The 15,607-nt window shown below is 33.7% G+C and overlaps 2 protein-coding genes across 8 annotated transcripts in view; one reads left to right on the forward strand and one right to left on the reverse strand.

Moving 5' to 3' along the window:
• The window catches only part of LOC106067081 (multiple epidermal growth factor-like domains protein 6), a 47,548-nt gene extending 42,021 nt beyond the window's left edge, over positions 1-5,527 (forward strand). For 6 of the 7 annotated variants that reach the window (XM_056028445.1, XM_056028444.1, XM_056028443.1 and 3 more), the window contains 3 exons: positions 361-498; positions 1,826-1,945; positions 4,632-5,527. In XM_056028445.1, the coding sequence (XP_055884420.1) occupies positions 361-498; positions 1,826-1,945; positions 4,632-4,924 (551 nt within the window). In that variant the 3' untranslated portion in view covers positions 4,925-5,527. The remainder of the gene's footprint in view (positions 1-360; positions 499-1,825; positions 1,946-4,631) is intronic. The other variant, XM_056028441.1, reaches the window with a different exon arrangement.
• A 3,299-nt stretch (positions 5,528-8,826) lies between these two features.
• The window catches only part of LOC106070729 (receptor-type tyrosine-protein phosphatase T-like), a 53,049-nt gene continuing 46,268 nt past the window's right edge, over positions 8,827-15,607 (reverse strand). Inside the window, exon 31 of the mRNA XM_056028584.1 lies at positions 8,827-9,064. Within this exon, the coding sequence (XP_055884559.1) occupies positions 8,900-9,064 (165 nt within the window). The 3' untranslated portion in view covers positions 8,827-8,899. The remainder of the gene's footprint in view (positions 9,065-15,607) is intronic.

Below are 15,607 nucleotides of genomic sequence, written 5' to 3' on the forward strand. Positions count from 1 at the left end.
TCTACGCACGTATTTAACTTGATTGAATATATATATATCAGTGGTCTTCAACGTTTCTTAGCCTACCGCCCCCTTTTCGAATTTTTTCTTTAAAAAGTCCTTCTAAAAATAGTAATAAAAAAGTGTGAGAAGGCAAATTTAAAACGAAGTCATTTATTTATTTATCTACATGCTGTCAAAAATAGATCGTTTATTGTATAAATATTTGTAAAAAATTATGTCTAATAACTTTAAGTGATTATATGATAAAATTAATCTTATTTTCATGACTTTCTTTCAAATCCTTTGTGTATTCCCTTTTAAAGCTATTGAATTGAAGGGCGTAATAATTTAAGAATTAGTTTTACATTTATGTCTTAGAATGCCACAAAGGAACTTGGGGCCTCAATTGTCTGCAAAACTGCTCAGAAACATGTTTTGATGGATCCTGTGACAGTGTTAGTGGAGAATGTAACAACGGCTGCGATGGTTTTAGTAATCCACCTGCCTGTGATAAAGGTATGAGTATATTACTCTCTGTGTATGTATTTAAGTTGATTTAATGTGTATATCTTCGATCTTCAACCATTTTTAGCTAACCGCCCTCTTAATTTTCTTTTTAAAAATCCTTCTAAGAAAAATACTAATAAAAACGTGTATGAAGGAAATTTTGAATAAAACACATTTATTAAAATTTATTTATTAATCTACATGTACAAAGAAATGACTACGCCTAACAAACTGGACAGTATTAACTTCCTCCCCCGCAAAGATCAATCTACAATTTTACAACTAAGAACAGGACACACACCTCTATTAAATTACTATCTGAACAAAATAAACTCCACACAACTCCCCCTTTGCAGACACTGCGCCCTCCCTTATAAAACCTTAAACCATATCCTCTTTGAATCCTAATCCACCTATATCCACTACAGCCTAACATAACCAACACCCTGTGGGGCAGTGCTGAACAAGTGAAGAAAACAGCACACATTTTTTCCTTGGCACACTCTGCAAAAGAGCTCGCAGTTATAAAGCTGGCTAGAAGAAGAAGAAGAATTGATCTACATGTTGTCAATTATAGATCGTTAATTGCAAAAATAGTATTTAAAAATACGTCAAATATCTTGTAATGATTATATACAAAAATTAATCACATTATCATGAGATTCTTTCAAATCCTTTGTGTAGTCCATTTTAAAGCTATAGGGCCTGTTAATTCTCGGTTCTATGGTAAATTTAGTTTATTATTGCTGAATTCAATAAATATTAATTTAAGCTTAATTTAATTAAATAATATAAGCTTATGGTTTTCTTGTGACTACTGCTGTCTGACAATATTTATAATTGTTATACTTTAAATTAGTCTAAGTAAAGCGAAGGTCTTTTTTAGTAGCTACAGCCTGTCTATTTCTCTGCTTAGCCGTTATCATTTAATCACATGACTGATCTTAACTAATTGATACAACTATGCTTAATATAAGCCTTGGTTTTTTTTTGTTTTTGTTTTTTAAATATATCTCCTTGTTTGGTTGGAGTCAGTTTTTATCTTGTGGTGGAACATAACTTTTTTTTTGGTTTTGAGTAGGCTATAAGTGTGATTGAGATATTTGATCAGTAAATGTTCCTATTTATCTGAATAGGTGAAGTTAATGTTAAGTGTATTTATTTAGAATTTAAGTCATAGAGTTTTTAAGTATCCTTTTAAACCAAGAAAAAGATCATGACACATGATAATTCAAAATGCAGAACATCAGCAGCTTGTCATTATTAACGAGACATACATATTGGAGGGATTCCAAAACCACCTTAACATAAATTTATTTTAACCTTCTATTTTCAGTTTGTGTCATAGGTACTTGGGGTAAAAATTGCGAAAGGACCTGCTCTGGCATCTGTCAAAACAATGCTTGTGATAAAAACACTGGACAGTGTACATTTGAATGTATGAACTGTACAAAAGGTAGAAATTTGATTTTTTCAAAAGATAGTTATCAGATTATAGTAGTTCTCCTTTTCAGACAATATGGTTTATATTGCAAGCGATGTAAAAGAAATCTGTTTCTGTGGCCCACAGCTAATGAGGGTGTTATGTGGCTAGCTTAACGGCCCACCACCTTTACTTTTCCTCAACTAATGTCAGGTATTTATTTTATCCGTTTGGACTCAAAGGCACCCTAAAGGTCCCGAAATAAATAATCCCAGTCTTCACCAGGGTTCGAACCTTGAATCTTTAGGTTCGAAAGCCAAGCACTTTACCGCTTATTCACCGCACCTACTATTAGATTAGTATAACCTGCCTAGTATTTATTTTTAACAACTGAAATGGTCTTGAGAGGAAAATCTAACGTTAAATAATGTACACATTTGTTTTAGGTGTTAGCAGAGTTTCAGAAATAGACAAACATTTTGGTGTTGTCACTATAAGACTTAATTCTAGGTTTCTAAGTTTCATTTTTTTTTCTTGTTTGTTTTTGTCTCTTTATTATCTTTTTCTTTCTCTTTAAATCCATCTTTTATTTCATCAATCTTTTTCTACCTTTTTTGCTTATTTCCTTCTTCCCAATGTCCTTGATGCTCTCTCTTTCCATCATTAAATCATCTCTCTCTCTCTCTCTTTCTCTCTCTCTTACTCTCTCTATCTCTCTTTCAGTGCTTCTAACCAGCATTTTCATTTTTTAAATGTATTTCTTGCATTCTCCCTTTCATGTTTTTAGTGGCCCCCGTAAGGGGAAATGCCGCTATTAGGTTTGTGCAAAATGTCCGTCTGTCACACTCAGATTTCGAAAACTAGGAGAAAAATGAAAGATATTATTTCACCATGCGACAAAGCTTAGATCAACTTACTCTGTCTGTTTGTCTGCCTGGGCCAAAAGTGTGTACTCGTTATATCTCCGACACCAAAACTCGAATCAAGCTGAAAATTTCGCACAATTATTTCTTTCACCTGACAACACAATATCAATTTAAAATATTAACCAACTAGTTAATGAACTGTTTGTGATACATTATTTTGTTTGGTATCTCAAACAAAAGAAAGAAATTGCACTTGTCTGAAGTGGTGATATAAACTGAAGTACCGTTTGCAGTCGGTGACTTAGTGAACGCAAACATGACTGAGAAACAATAGATAAATATACAATCTTCCATTTTAAGAGACTTTTCGCTAGTAAAGTGGTTACCGCGTTGGTTAGAGAAGCCTGAGAAGCATGAAATTGTACTAAACAAATACAATCGGACACAAATATTTCTAATGTCACAGATCTATTACAGGTTCCCGGTCACTTCATCCCGGGTCACTTCATCCCCGGTCACTTCATCCCCGGTCACTTCATCCCCGGTCACTTCATCCCCGGTCACTTCATCCCCGGTCACTTCATCCCCGGTCATTTCATCCCCTGTCACTTCATCCCCGGTCACTTTAGATGATGAAAATATCAGGGGATGAAGTGACAGGGGGATGAAGTGACCGGGGGATGAAGTGACCAGGGGATGAAATGACCGGGGGATGAAGTGACCAGGGGATGAAATGACCAGGGGATGAAATGACCGGGGATGAAGTGACCGGGGATGAAGTGACCGGGGATGAAGTGACCGGTCACCCTATTACAAATGTAATTACATGACTGACCACCCAAACTAATTGTTACACTTAATATACCTTTTTCTTTTTTTTTTTTTAAATATTTTGTTTGTATTTAATTTGTTTATCTTCTTCATGTTGCCTTTTCGTCCCTCATTTTTATCGTCGTTTTTTCACTACCCCCCTCTCTCTCTTGATCATTCTCTTTTCATTACTTTCTTTATTTCCCAATTTTCCTCCGTCTTTTAGTGTCCCTCTCTCCTTGTATTTCTACTTCTTCTTTTCCTCTCTCTCTTTTCTCTCTCTTTTTGTGTCTCTTACTCTCTTTTCTCTCTCTTTTTGTGTCTCTTACTCTCTCTCTCTCTGCTTAGTTAAGAAAAAGCATTTTTTTCTTATTCAGATTAAAAAAAAGAAAAAAAAAACAAAAAAAAACATGAAATTATAATAATCTTTAGAATAGATAATTACGATTAAATTGTACAATAAAGATAGGCTGGGGGAGGGGGAAGGATAAAGTCAAAAAAGTTCATTTCATTTCTGCTTGTCTAACAAATCATGAAACAAATTAGAATGAAGTCTAAGAATGTTTTGTGTTCATTTTTTCTCCTTGTTTGCAACTGACGAAAGCCTGATGTTCCAAATCTGGAAAGTTTTGACTTTTCATATAAAATCATCCTTTAGTTTGAGCCACATCTGTTGTAAAAAAAATATAAAGTTCCCCTTTCAGACGTTGTGTTTCTGTGGCCTACGGTTTACGAGGGTGTCATGTGACCAGCACAAGGACCGACCGTCTTTTCTTTTCCCCAACTAATGTCAGCTACTCATTAGAGCTAGGTGGACTTGGAATCAGAGGCGCCGAAAGATCTCGAAATTGAAAATTCCAGTCTTAACCAGGATTTGAACCCGGGAACTCCAGTTCGGAAGTCAAGCGCTTTTCCGCTCCGCCACCACATCTGTTGTAGTTTTCATTTTTTTTTTTTTTTTTTGTAAATTTACCATTGCAAAAGCATTTTATTTTTTTTAACTTCATTTTTCTAAACTCTTTAAAAATGATGTGTTCTTTCAGATCCCGCAGTAAACAGCTTAATAGTGCCAAGCAAAGAGATGGAAGAGACAGGTGTCCAGAAATTTAAGACATTAATTATTGCAGGATCGATTCTAGTAATCGCTGCTGGCGCCATTGTCTTAGTTGTAGTTGTTTTGGTAGTCAAAAGAAAGATGACATTCAGAAGGTTGCACATTTTCGATTCACGGGTAACATTGTCCCAACTTAAGCTTATTGACAATGAAGTGAGCCCACAAAGTAAAGAAGAATGCAATGAATATAAGCCAAGTATTACACAGCCGAATCTGCAGTAATTCATCTGAATTTTTCAAGTATTAGCGAGTATACATTTTTTATATGACTCAAATAATTATGACATTAGAAAATACAAATTTTTGTGTTTACCACATTGTTATCGTTTTATTTTGTACACCTGTGCCAAAGCCGAAGGAGCACAAGCTATATTATAGAATACACCTTTTCTATAATGTGCAGTATCAAAAGCTGCAAAATTTCATTTTAATTTTTAAGTATTACCGACTTTTCCTTTTTTTTTAATAGTATAGTTATAGTAAATAGAAAATATGCAATTTTTTAATACCACATTTAATACTGTTTTTTATTGTGTACACACGTGTCAAAGCCAGAGCTTTGGCGTCCAGTACGATAAACACAGTCATACTATTTTGTCTTAATATCTTTTTCGATTTCCAGATTATTGTATCTTTAAAAAAATGTCTAAGCTCAAATTAAAAATATGACAAATGTAGATACATTATATGTTAAGTTTCAAATAATACGTATTTTCTTTTTTTGTTCCACATTAATGGTGTAAAAAATGTTTATGTTTGGAAGAAAAATTGTATTAAATCTTATTAATAAAACAAAATAAAATTTTTAATTTTAAATATTGATAACAGGTTTTTACATTTATTTTTTTTTAAGAATTGGATCTTCATATGTAGTGACCGTTGTAATTTTTTTTTCCTTTTTAATTTTAATCTTACCACCTTTTATGATGACTTTACTGAACTGCATCATGACATGTGGATGGAAATTGACTATGAATGAGTTCCCGCTTGTCTGGTTCCCATTTCCCATTTATCCAAAAAAAATTTTTTTTCCATTGAACAGGTTGGAACAGTAGGCGGTAGGCCTAAGCAAATATTTGTTTTATTGGACCTCACTCAACAAAACGATCGGTCACTTAATAACGACTGATTAAACAACGGGGAAAAAAAACTGTCACGTGATAACCATTGTTGATTCGGTGGTAAGTTGTATAGCAGAGATAAGGAAAGCACGTGGCTCGATGTTGTTTGCATACCACTCGACCAGACAGCTTTACATCTCAGCATATTTAGTAATGGTCGTCCATCTCATTAACACAACTAAAAGCTTCTAACCCCCAAGAAAGACAACTTTTAAAAGGTGGGCGTCAATTTGCATAAAATTAGAAAACACTGAAGTCCTAATATAGATTTTTAAATAGGACACCGTCTGAGGATCTGTTTATAGTAAAGTTCTCCTTTTAGATTATGTGATATTTAGGACATATGATGTAAAGGTCATCTTTTTCTGTGGCCTAAGGTAAAAGAATAAGGTGTCATGTGGTCAGCACAATGACCAACCACTTTACTTTTCCCCAAACTAATGTCAACTACCCATTAGAGCTGGCTGGACTCAGAGGCGTCACAAAGATCCCGAAATAAAAAATCCTAGTCTTCACCCTGGATTCTAACTCGGGTTCAGAAGCCAAGCTCTTTACCGCTCAGAGAGAACTAAAAAAAATAATACAAAATACTTAAAAAAAAAAAAGCAAAGCTTTTAGGAAAAATATAATTGTATCATTAAGTTTCGATCAATCATGAAATTAAATTTTTAATAGATCTAGACCAACAACAATAAATCTGCGATTAGAAATATTTTTACCAATTGTTTTTAGTTAGCGCTATTTCATACTTTTAACTTTCTCAATCTGTTTATAACAATAAATAAAACTATATCTCTCCTGTTTACACTACCTATACTTGAGTTTCAAAGGTCTACATTCAATGCCGACTATTTCAAAGCTTACGCCACATTCCTTCTTTCTCTTAAGCCCGCCTCTTCTGCCAGTCAGGACCAAATGACCTTGACATTTTGCAAGACCAACTAATGAAAACACCTGGCCTGTCTCGGATATCTCCATTAAACCGAACGCTCAGCTAAACTAGTCACTCGTCGCCCCGCCCCGTTGATCATCAATGGACCGAATTCAGAATGACCAGTCACAATCAACAGAAAATATAAGATCTATTATGTAAACCTGACTGCCTGAAACATATATAACTCCCTCTGTTACTTACACACTAAGACATGATTAAAACGTAACCCTAGAATGACTTCTCGGCACAGATCATGAAACTACACGAAAAAATAAGGAATTGAGCTGAATTGAAATTATTGATTGTAAACATGATTCAGATGTCCTTAATGTCCGAGAACGGACCTCTTGACCAAGGAAAGGCTTTTATCCATGTCCAGGATGAGACATCGGCTCTTCACCAATCCCTCTGTCGAAGTCCCACCTTATCCGAAGTGATCATGTAAACATGATTTTTTTATTGTAACCATTTCTGCTATTGCCATCATTCGCAAAACCCCGAATGTCTGAAATCTAAATATTTGGCTAATAAACTAGTTTCAAAATAATAAACGTAACGACAGAAAGGTCCCAATGTTTAAAAGAGGCCCTACAAAATCAAATCTAGTTAAAAATCATAATCATAACCAAATTTGTGTGTGCAAAACTCTGATATTAATCTTAGTTAAATAAAAAATTGTCTTCTCATTCTGGTAAGGTCTGGTAATTATTGAAAGACATATGGTAGGGTCAGAAAAATTAACCTTAAGTCGGTAATTTAACAACCACATATGATAAGGCAGTGTCTTCAATTTTGAAGGTTAAAGAATGAGTGATTTGTTTTACAAAATTACTCAGTTACGATCTTCATATTTTGCTGTTGTCCTCCGAGTGTCTATTTGCGTGTTTTTTTCTTAGGGTTAGGGATTAGAATTGTCGAGTGTTGGTATATTCGTTCGAGCTGTCCATGTGTCTATCAGAAGCTATCTGTTTTCTCTATGCCAGTGAGTGCCAATTGATAAATGATTTGATCTATCATGCGCCTCGGGAGGTAAAGTAAAAGTTAAGTTCCCTTTTCATTCGTTGCTATCTCTAGGGTAGATGATGTTAAGGTCATCTGTTTCTTTGGACAATAGTTAACGAGCTGGATGTACTGTGGACAGCACAAGGAACAATCGCCTTAACTTTCCCCCAACTAATGTCGGGTACCCGTTACAGTTGGCTGGACTCAGGGGCGACCTAATAATGCCAAAATTTCAAATCCCAGACTTCACCGAGATTCGAACTCAGGACCCCGTGATAGGATGCCAAGAGCTTAACCACTCAGAAACCGCGTCCCCGCTTCGGAAGAGCACCTCTGTTTCATTTATGACAAGGGCTTTTCATCTATGACAAAGATCCATATGCATCAATCACTCATGATTAACTTTTTTTTACAATTTCTCTTTTCAGTTTGTAAGTTCTTTAGAGGTTAAAGTAATAAAAAGCAAAAACATGTGTGAATGGACACGGTTCATCTTCTTTTTTGAAGTAACGTCTGTATTATATAAGAAAAACGGATCTAACGTATTTCAATAATGAACTATATCTTTAGGGAAAAAAACTGACAAGCTTATTGGCCACAGCTTACATTGTTCATTGTGACACATCTTTAGAGACACATTTTACATTGTGACACATCTTTAGAGATACGTTACACATGGCGACAGATCTTACATTTTTGTATATCTTTTTTTGATAGATCTTACAGTGTGATACGTCTTACTCTAATATTGAAATGTTTGTGTATAAAATGATATGATTATGAACAATTAAATTAAAATTCTGACACCATTTACTCATTCTCTTGATGTATACTAACATTCACCTTTCATAACTTTTATATAGCGCTACTTTCATGCTTATAGCATGCTCAAAGCGCTTTGGTCCAATCTCATTTGAAGACCAGTGGGGGAAGGGGGTAAACACAACTCTGCTTTAGTCAGGTGTCTAACCTCGACTTCCCTTCATAGGTAATCAAGCTAAATGAATCAAGCGTACTTAGCCTCTCGAACACGCTTCCACATGCCATGTAATAGTGCAAGACGAATATCTTTGTATGAAACTTTTTTTATTTAAAAATCAAACGATATAAAGTAGACAATAAGTCTAACAAGAACTCATGTTAGTAGTTACAGTAAGGGTTTTCATCTTGATTCTCATCTTCCATGAACAGAGGGTTATAACGAGACATTGAAAACTTGGTCAGATTGCAGACCTCTACATTAGCGTAAGAACTGGAGGTCTCAATGTAACTCTGTAGGACCTCGTAGACAGTTTTATATTCTGCCTGTTCAAAGAAATGTGATACTGTGTTAGAATAGGTTAATACTATTTAGGGTTATAAATAAATAATTGAGTAGCCGGAGATGACCCGCAAATCTGAAGCACTTTGGGGTTAGGGCATGGAGACGAAAGGCCCAGGAGAGATCTGAATGGAAGGATGTGTTAAAGCAGGCCAGAGCCCTCCATGGGCTGTAGCGCCACTGGGATGGATGGATGGAGATGACCCGGGCGTCATTTTGTGTAGCACTGATCTATTGCATTCCATTTTGATTCATGGCGATATGTTCTGTTCACACCAAACTAAAATGGGATTTAACAGATTTGTTATTTATTTAATAGAGATAAATTTATTTATTATTATAAATTTTAGGGCCTTCTTGCTGTTAAAGAGACATTTAACACACACTACTGTCTCAGCCATGATTTAAGAAACTTTCATGCCAAATTTTATCAAGATTGGTCAAACGATTTTGATTTCTATTCCGGACATACATAGATACATACATACTCACATACATAATACATTCATACAAACATACATACATACATACATACATACATACATACACACACATACTTGCATGCATACATACATACATACACTCATACATACATAATTGCATACATATATACATACATACATGCATATATACATACATACATATATGCAAAAAAACATTCAAAAATTTATACTTCATACATACAAACATACATACATATTACATACATACATACATTACATACATACATAAATGCATACATTACATACATACATACATACATACATACATACATACATACATGCATACATACATTACATACATACATGCATGCATACATATATTACATTACATACATACAAATATAAATGCATACATACATACATACATGCATACATTACATACATACATGCATACATTACATACATACATACATATATAAATGCATACATACATACATACATGCATACATTACATACATACATGCATACATTACATACATACATGCATACATTACATACATACATGCATACATACGTTACATAAATACATGCATACATTACATACATACATACATACATGCATACATTACATACATACATGCATACATACATTACATACATACATGCATACATACATTACATACATACATACATACATGCATACATACATACATTACATACATACATTACATACATACATACATACATACATAACATACATACATACATACATACATGCATACATTACATACATACATACATACATTACATACATACATACATACATTACATACATACATACATACATGCATACATTACATACATACATACATACATGCATACATACATTACATACATACATAAATGCATACATACATACATTACATACATACATACATACATACATACATACATATATACATTACATACATACATACATACATACATACATACATTACATACATACATACATACATACATACATGCATACATTACATACATACATACATACATACATTACATACATACATACATGCATACATACATACATTACATACACACATACATACATACATACATACATACATTACATACATACATACATGCATACATACTTGCATACATACATGCATACATACATTACATACATACATACATGCATACATACATTACATACATACATACATGCATACATACATTACATACATACATACATACATGAATACATACATTACATACATACATGCATGCATACATACATTACATACATACATACATGCATACATACATTAAATACATACATACATGCATACATACATACATTACATACATACATACATGCATACATACATTACATACATACATGCATACATACATTACATACATACATACATACATACATACATACATTACATACATACATGCATACATGCATACATACATGCATACATACATTACATACATACATGCATACATACATTACATATATACATACATACATGCATACATACATTACATACATACATACATACATACATACATGCATACATACATACATTACATACATACATACATGCATACATACATACATTATATACATACATACATGCATACATACATTACATACATACATGCATGCATACATATATTACATTACATACATACATATATAAATGCATACATACATACATACATGCATACATTACATACATACATGCATACATTACATACATACATACATATATAAATGCATACATACATACATACATGCATACATTACATACATACATGCATACATTACATACATACATGCATACATTACATACATACATGCATACATACATTACATAAATACATGCATACATTACATACATACATACATACATGCATACATTACATACATACATGCATACATACATTACATACATACATACATGCATACATACATTACATACATACATACATGCATACATACATGCATTACATACATACATTACATACATACATACATACATACATTACATACATACATACATGCATACATTACATACATACATACATTACATACATACATACATACATACATTACATACATACATACATACATGCATACATTACATACATACATACATACATGCATACATACATTACATATATACATAAATGCATACATACATACATTACATACATACATGCATACATACATACATACATTACATACATTACATACATACATACATACATACATACATACATTACATACATACATACATACATACATGCATACATTACATACATACATACATACATACATTACATACATACATACATGCATACATACTTGCATACATACATGCATACACACATTACATACATACATACATGCATACATACATTACATACATACATACATGCATACATACATTACATACATACATACATGAATACATACATTACATACATACATGCATGCATGCATACATTACATACATACATACATACATGCATACATACAGTACATACATACATACATGCATACATACATACATTACATACATACATACATACATGCATACATACATTACATACATACATACATACATACACTGGCGGATCCAGGGGGGGGCGGTAGGGGCGATCGCCCCCCCCCCACTCGGCCGACCCCCCCCCCTAAGGGGGGGGGGCGGACGAACTTTAGTATAGGATTCACACAATTTGTATACCAATTTATTACTTATGTTAAAAATATATACTAATTATTTATATTTCAACCTATTTTAGATTATTTCGCCCCCCCCCCTTCTAGTATGTTGGCCGATTTGGTGGGGTCGGGAGGGGGCGATGGTATCAATCCCGCCCCCCCCCCCCTTTAACTTTCGAGTGGGGGGGGGCGGTCCAATTTATTGGTAGAAATCACAGCCTGCTAACAAAATCAATTAAATATCTATATCCTTGTAACTTGTTATTGATATTTTAACCGATCTTTATATTATGTCTTTCCCTGTTTGCCGATTGGTGGGGGGAGGGGACGAATATCTCTTCTGCCCTTCCCACCTAAACCCTTTGAGTGGGGGGGGGGCGGTCCGTTTTTATTGAGAAATCATAGTTTGTGAACAAAATTAGTTGAATTAATATATACATTTTATATTATGTCGCTCCCTTTCTGGTATTTTGGCCGATTCGGTGGGGTAAGGGGGGGGCGATTGCAAGTACTGCCCTCCCCACTCTAGCCCTCTGAGTGCTGGGGGGGGCGGTCCTATTTTTGTGGAGAATCTTGGTTTGTGAATAAAATTAGTTGAATATCTATATAATATAAACTACGTATTGATATGTGACCCATTGTAAATATGTCGTACCACACTCTAATCTCATATTGTATCATTAGAAAATTTAAATGAAAAAGGGTTGTACCAGGTGGGAGAGGCGATACATGCAATCGCATTTCCCCCATCGGACAAATCAATACTTTTTCTTTTTGTATTATAGTTAAGAAATTACAAAATTAAAAAAATCTGTCACTAATATAATTTATATATACTATAAATTAAATTCTTATATAGAGTCACCCCATACCTATTCTTTAATGACAAATGCAATCTTTAGCAGAAATTAGTAAAGGAGCGAGGATTAATCGTTTTCACTCTACCGCCATTCCCATTTCCAGACAGAGTTTTTGTAATTTCACATGAAGTTATCATAAGTATTTTAAGAAAGACTTTGCATTTGAAAAGTTAGAATTCAAACGAAATTTTGCAGTACAAGAGTCATGATTGAGATGAGTTCTAGACTCAAATAACATTTTCATAGACGCCTTTTCCCAACCTTTACTCAATCTGATATTTTTCTAGCTAAATAAATTTGGGACTATAACTCACAATTTATGCTAGAGTTTTCTTGAATACTATTTATCGAATAAGTTTTTTTTCGGCGGCGATCCTCAAAGCAAAAATCTAAATACGTGGGGTATCCTATCTTTTCAAGGAAAAAATCGGTTTTATTTGCAATGTATTATTGGTCTATAAATTCAAATTAGAATATTTTTGAAGTACAACATTATTCGAAAGGTCGTTTTTTAATAGTATGAATAATGAGCTTCAGGTCAGGAGAATGCGTTTCTGCAGTGAAGAATGCAAGAAAACGCTTTTGGCGTCGGGGCTTCGCCCCGAACTCCATTTATGAGTAATGAGTTGTAGATGTCAGGAGAATACGTTTCTGCAGAGAAGAATGCAAGAAAACGCTTTTGGCGTCGGGGCTTCGCCCCGAACTTCATTTATGGGTAATGAGTTGTAGATGTCAGGAGAATGCGTTTCTGCAATGAAGAATGCAAGAAAACGGTTTTGCCGTCGGGGCTTCGCCCCGAACTCCATTTATGAATAATGAGCTGTACTTGTCAGGAGAATGCGTTTCTGCAGTGAAAAAAGCAAGAAAACGCTTTTGGCGTCGGGGCTTCGCCCCGAACTACATTGTGAAGAATGAGCTGTACTTGTCAGGAGAATGCGTATCTACAGTCAAAAAAGCAAGAAAACGCTTATGGCGTCGGGGCTTCGCCCCGAACTCCATTGATGAATAATGAGCTGTACTTGTCAGGAGAATGCGTTTCTGCAGTGAAAAAAACAAGAAAACGCTTATGGCGTCGGGGCTTCGCCCCGAACTTCACCAGACAACCTTATAGCGCTGCCCCAGTTGTTTTGGTTTTCGCCGAAGGTTGAGAAATGCTGCTTTTTTTTATTCTCATATATATATATATATATATATATATATATATATATATATATATATATATATATATACATATATATGTGTGTGCGTTTCTGTGTGCGTGTGTGTGTGTGTGTGTGCGCGCGCGCGCTGTATGCACGTTTATGCGTAGGGTTAGGGTTTACTGGGCGTTAGGGTTAGGGTTTGGAAAAAAATCGCCCCCCCCACTCCAAAGTTCTGGATCCGCTAGTGCATACATACATACATACATACATACATTACATACATACATGCATACATGCATACATACATGCATACATACATTACATACATACATGCATACATACATACATACATTACATACATACATACATACATACATGCATACATACATTACATACATACATACATGCATACATACATACATTATATACATACATACATGCATACATACATTACATACATACATGCATGCATACATATATTACATTACATACATACATATATAAATGCATACATACATACATACATGCATACATTACATACATACATGCATACATTACATACATACATACATATATAAATGCATACATACATACATACATGCATACATTACATACATACATGCATACATTACATACATACATGCATACATTACATACATACATGCATACATATATTACATAAATACATGCATACATTACATACATACATACATACATGCATACATTACATACATACATGCATACATACATTACATACATACATACATGCATACATACATACATTACATACATACATACATACATGCAAACATACATGCATTACATACATACATTACATACATACATACATACATTACATACATACATACATACATACATTACATACATACATACATACATACATTACATACATACATACATTACATACATACATACATACATGCATACATTACATACATACATACATACATGCATACATACATTACATACATTACATACATACATACATGCATACATTACATACATACATACATTACATACATACATACATGCATACATACATTACATACATACATTACATACATACATACATTACATACATACATACATTACATACATACATACATACATGAATACATACATTACATACATACATGCATGCATGCATACATACATTACATACATACATACATACATGCATACATACATTACATACATACATACATGCATACATACATACATTACATACATACATACATGCATACATACATTACATACATACAAACATACATGCATACATACATTACATACATACATACATACATACATTACATACATACAT

Source organism: Biomphalaria glabrata, chromosome 5 (assembly GCF_947242115.1).
Source record: "Biomphalaria glabrata chromosome 5, xgBioGlab47.1, whole genome shotgun sequence".
Lineage (NCBI taxonomy): Eukaryota > Metazoa > Mollusca > Gastropoda > Planorbidae > Biomphalaria > Biomphalaria glabrata.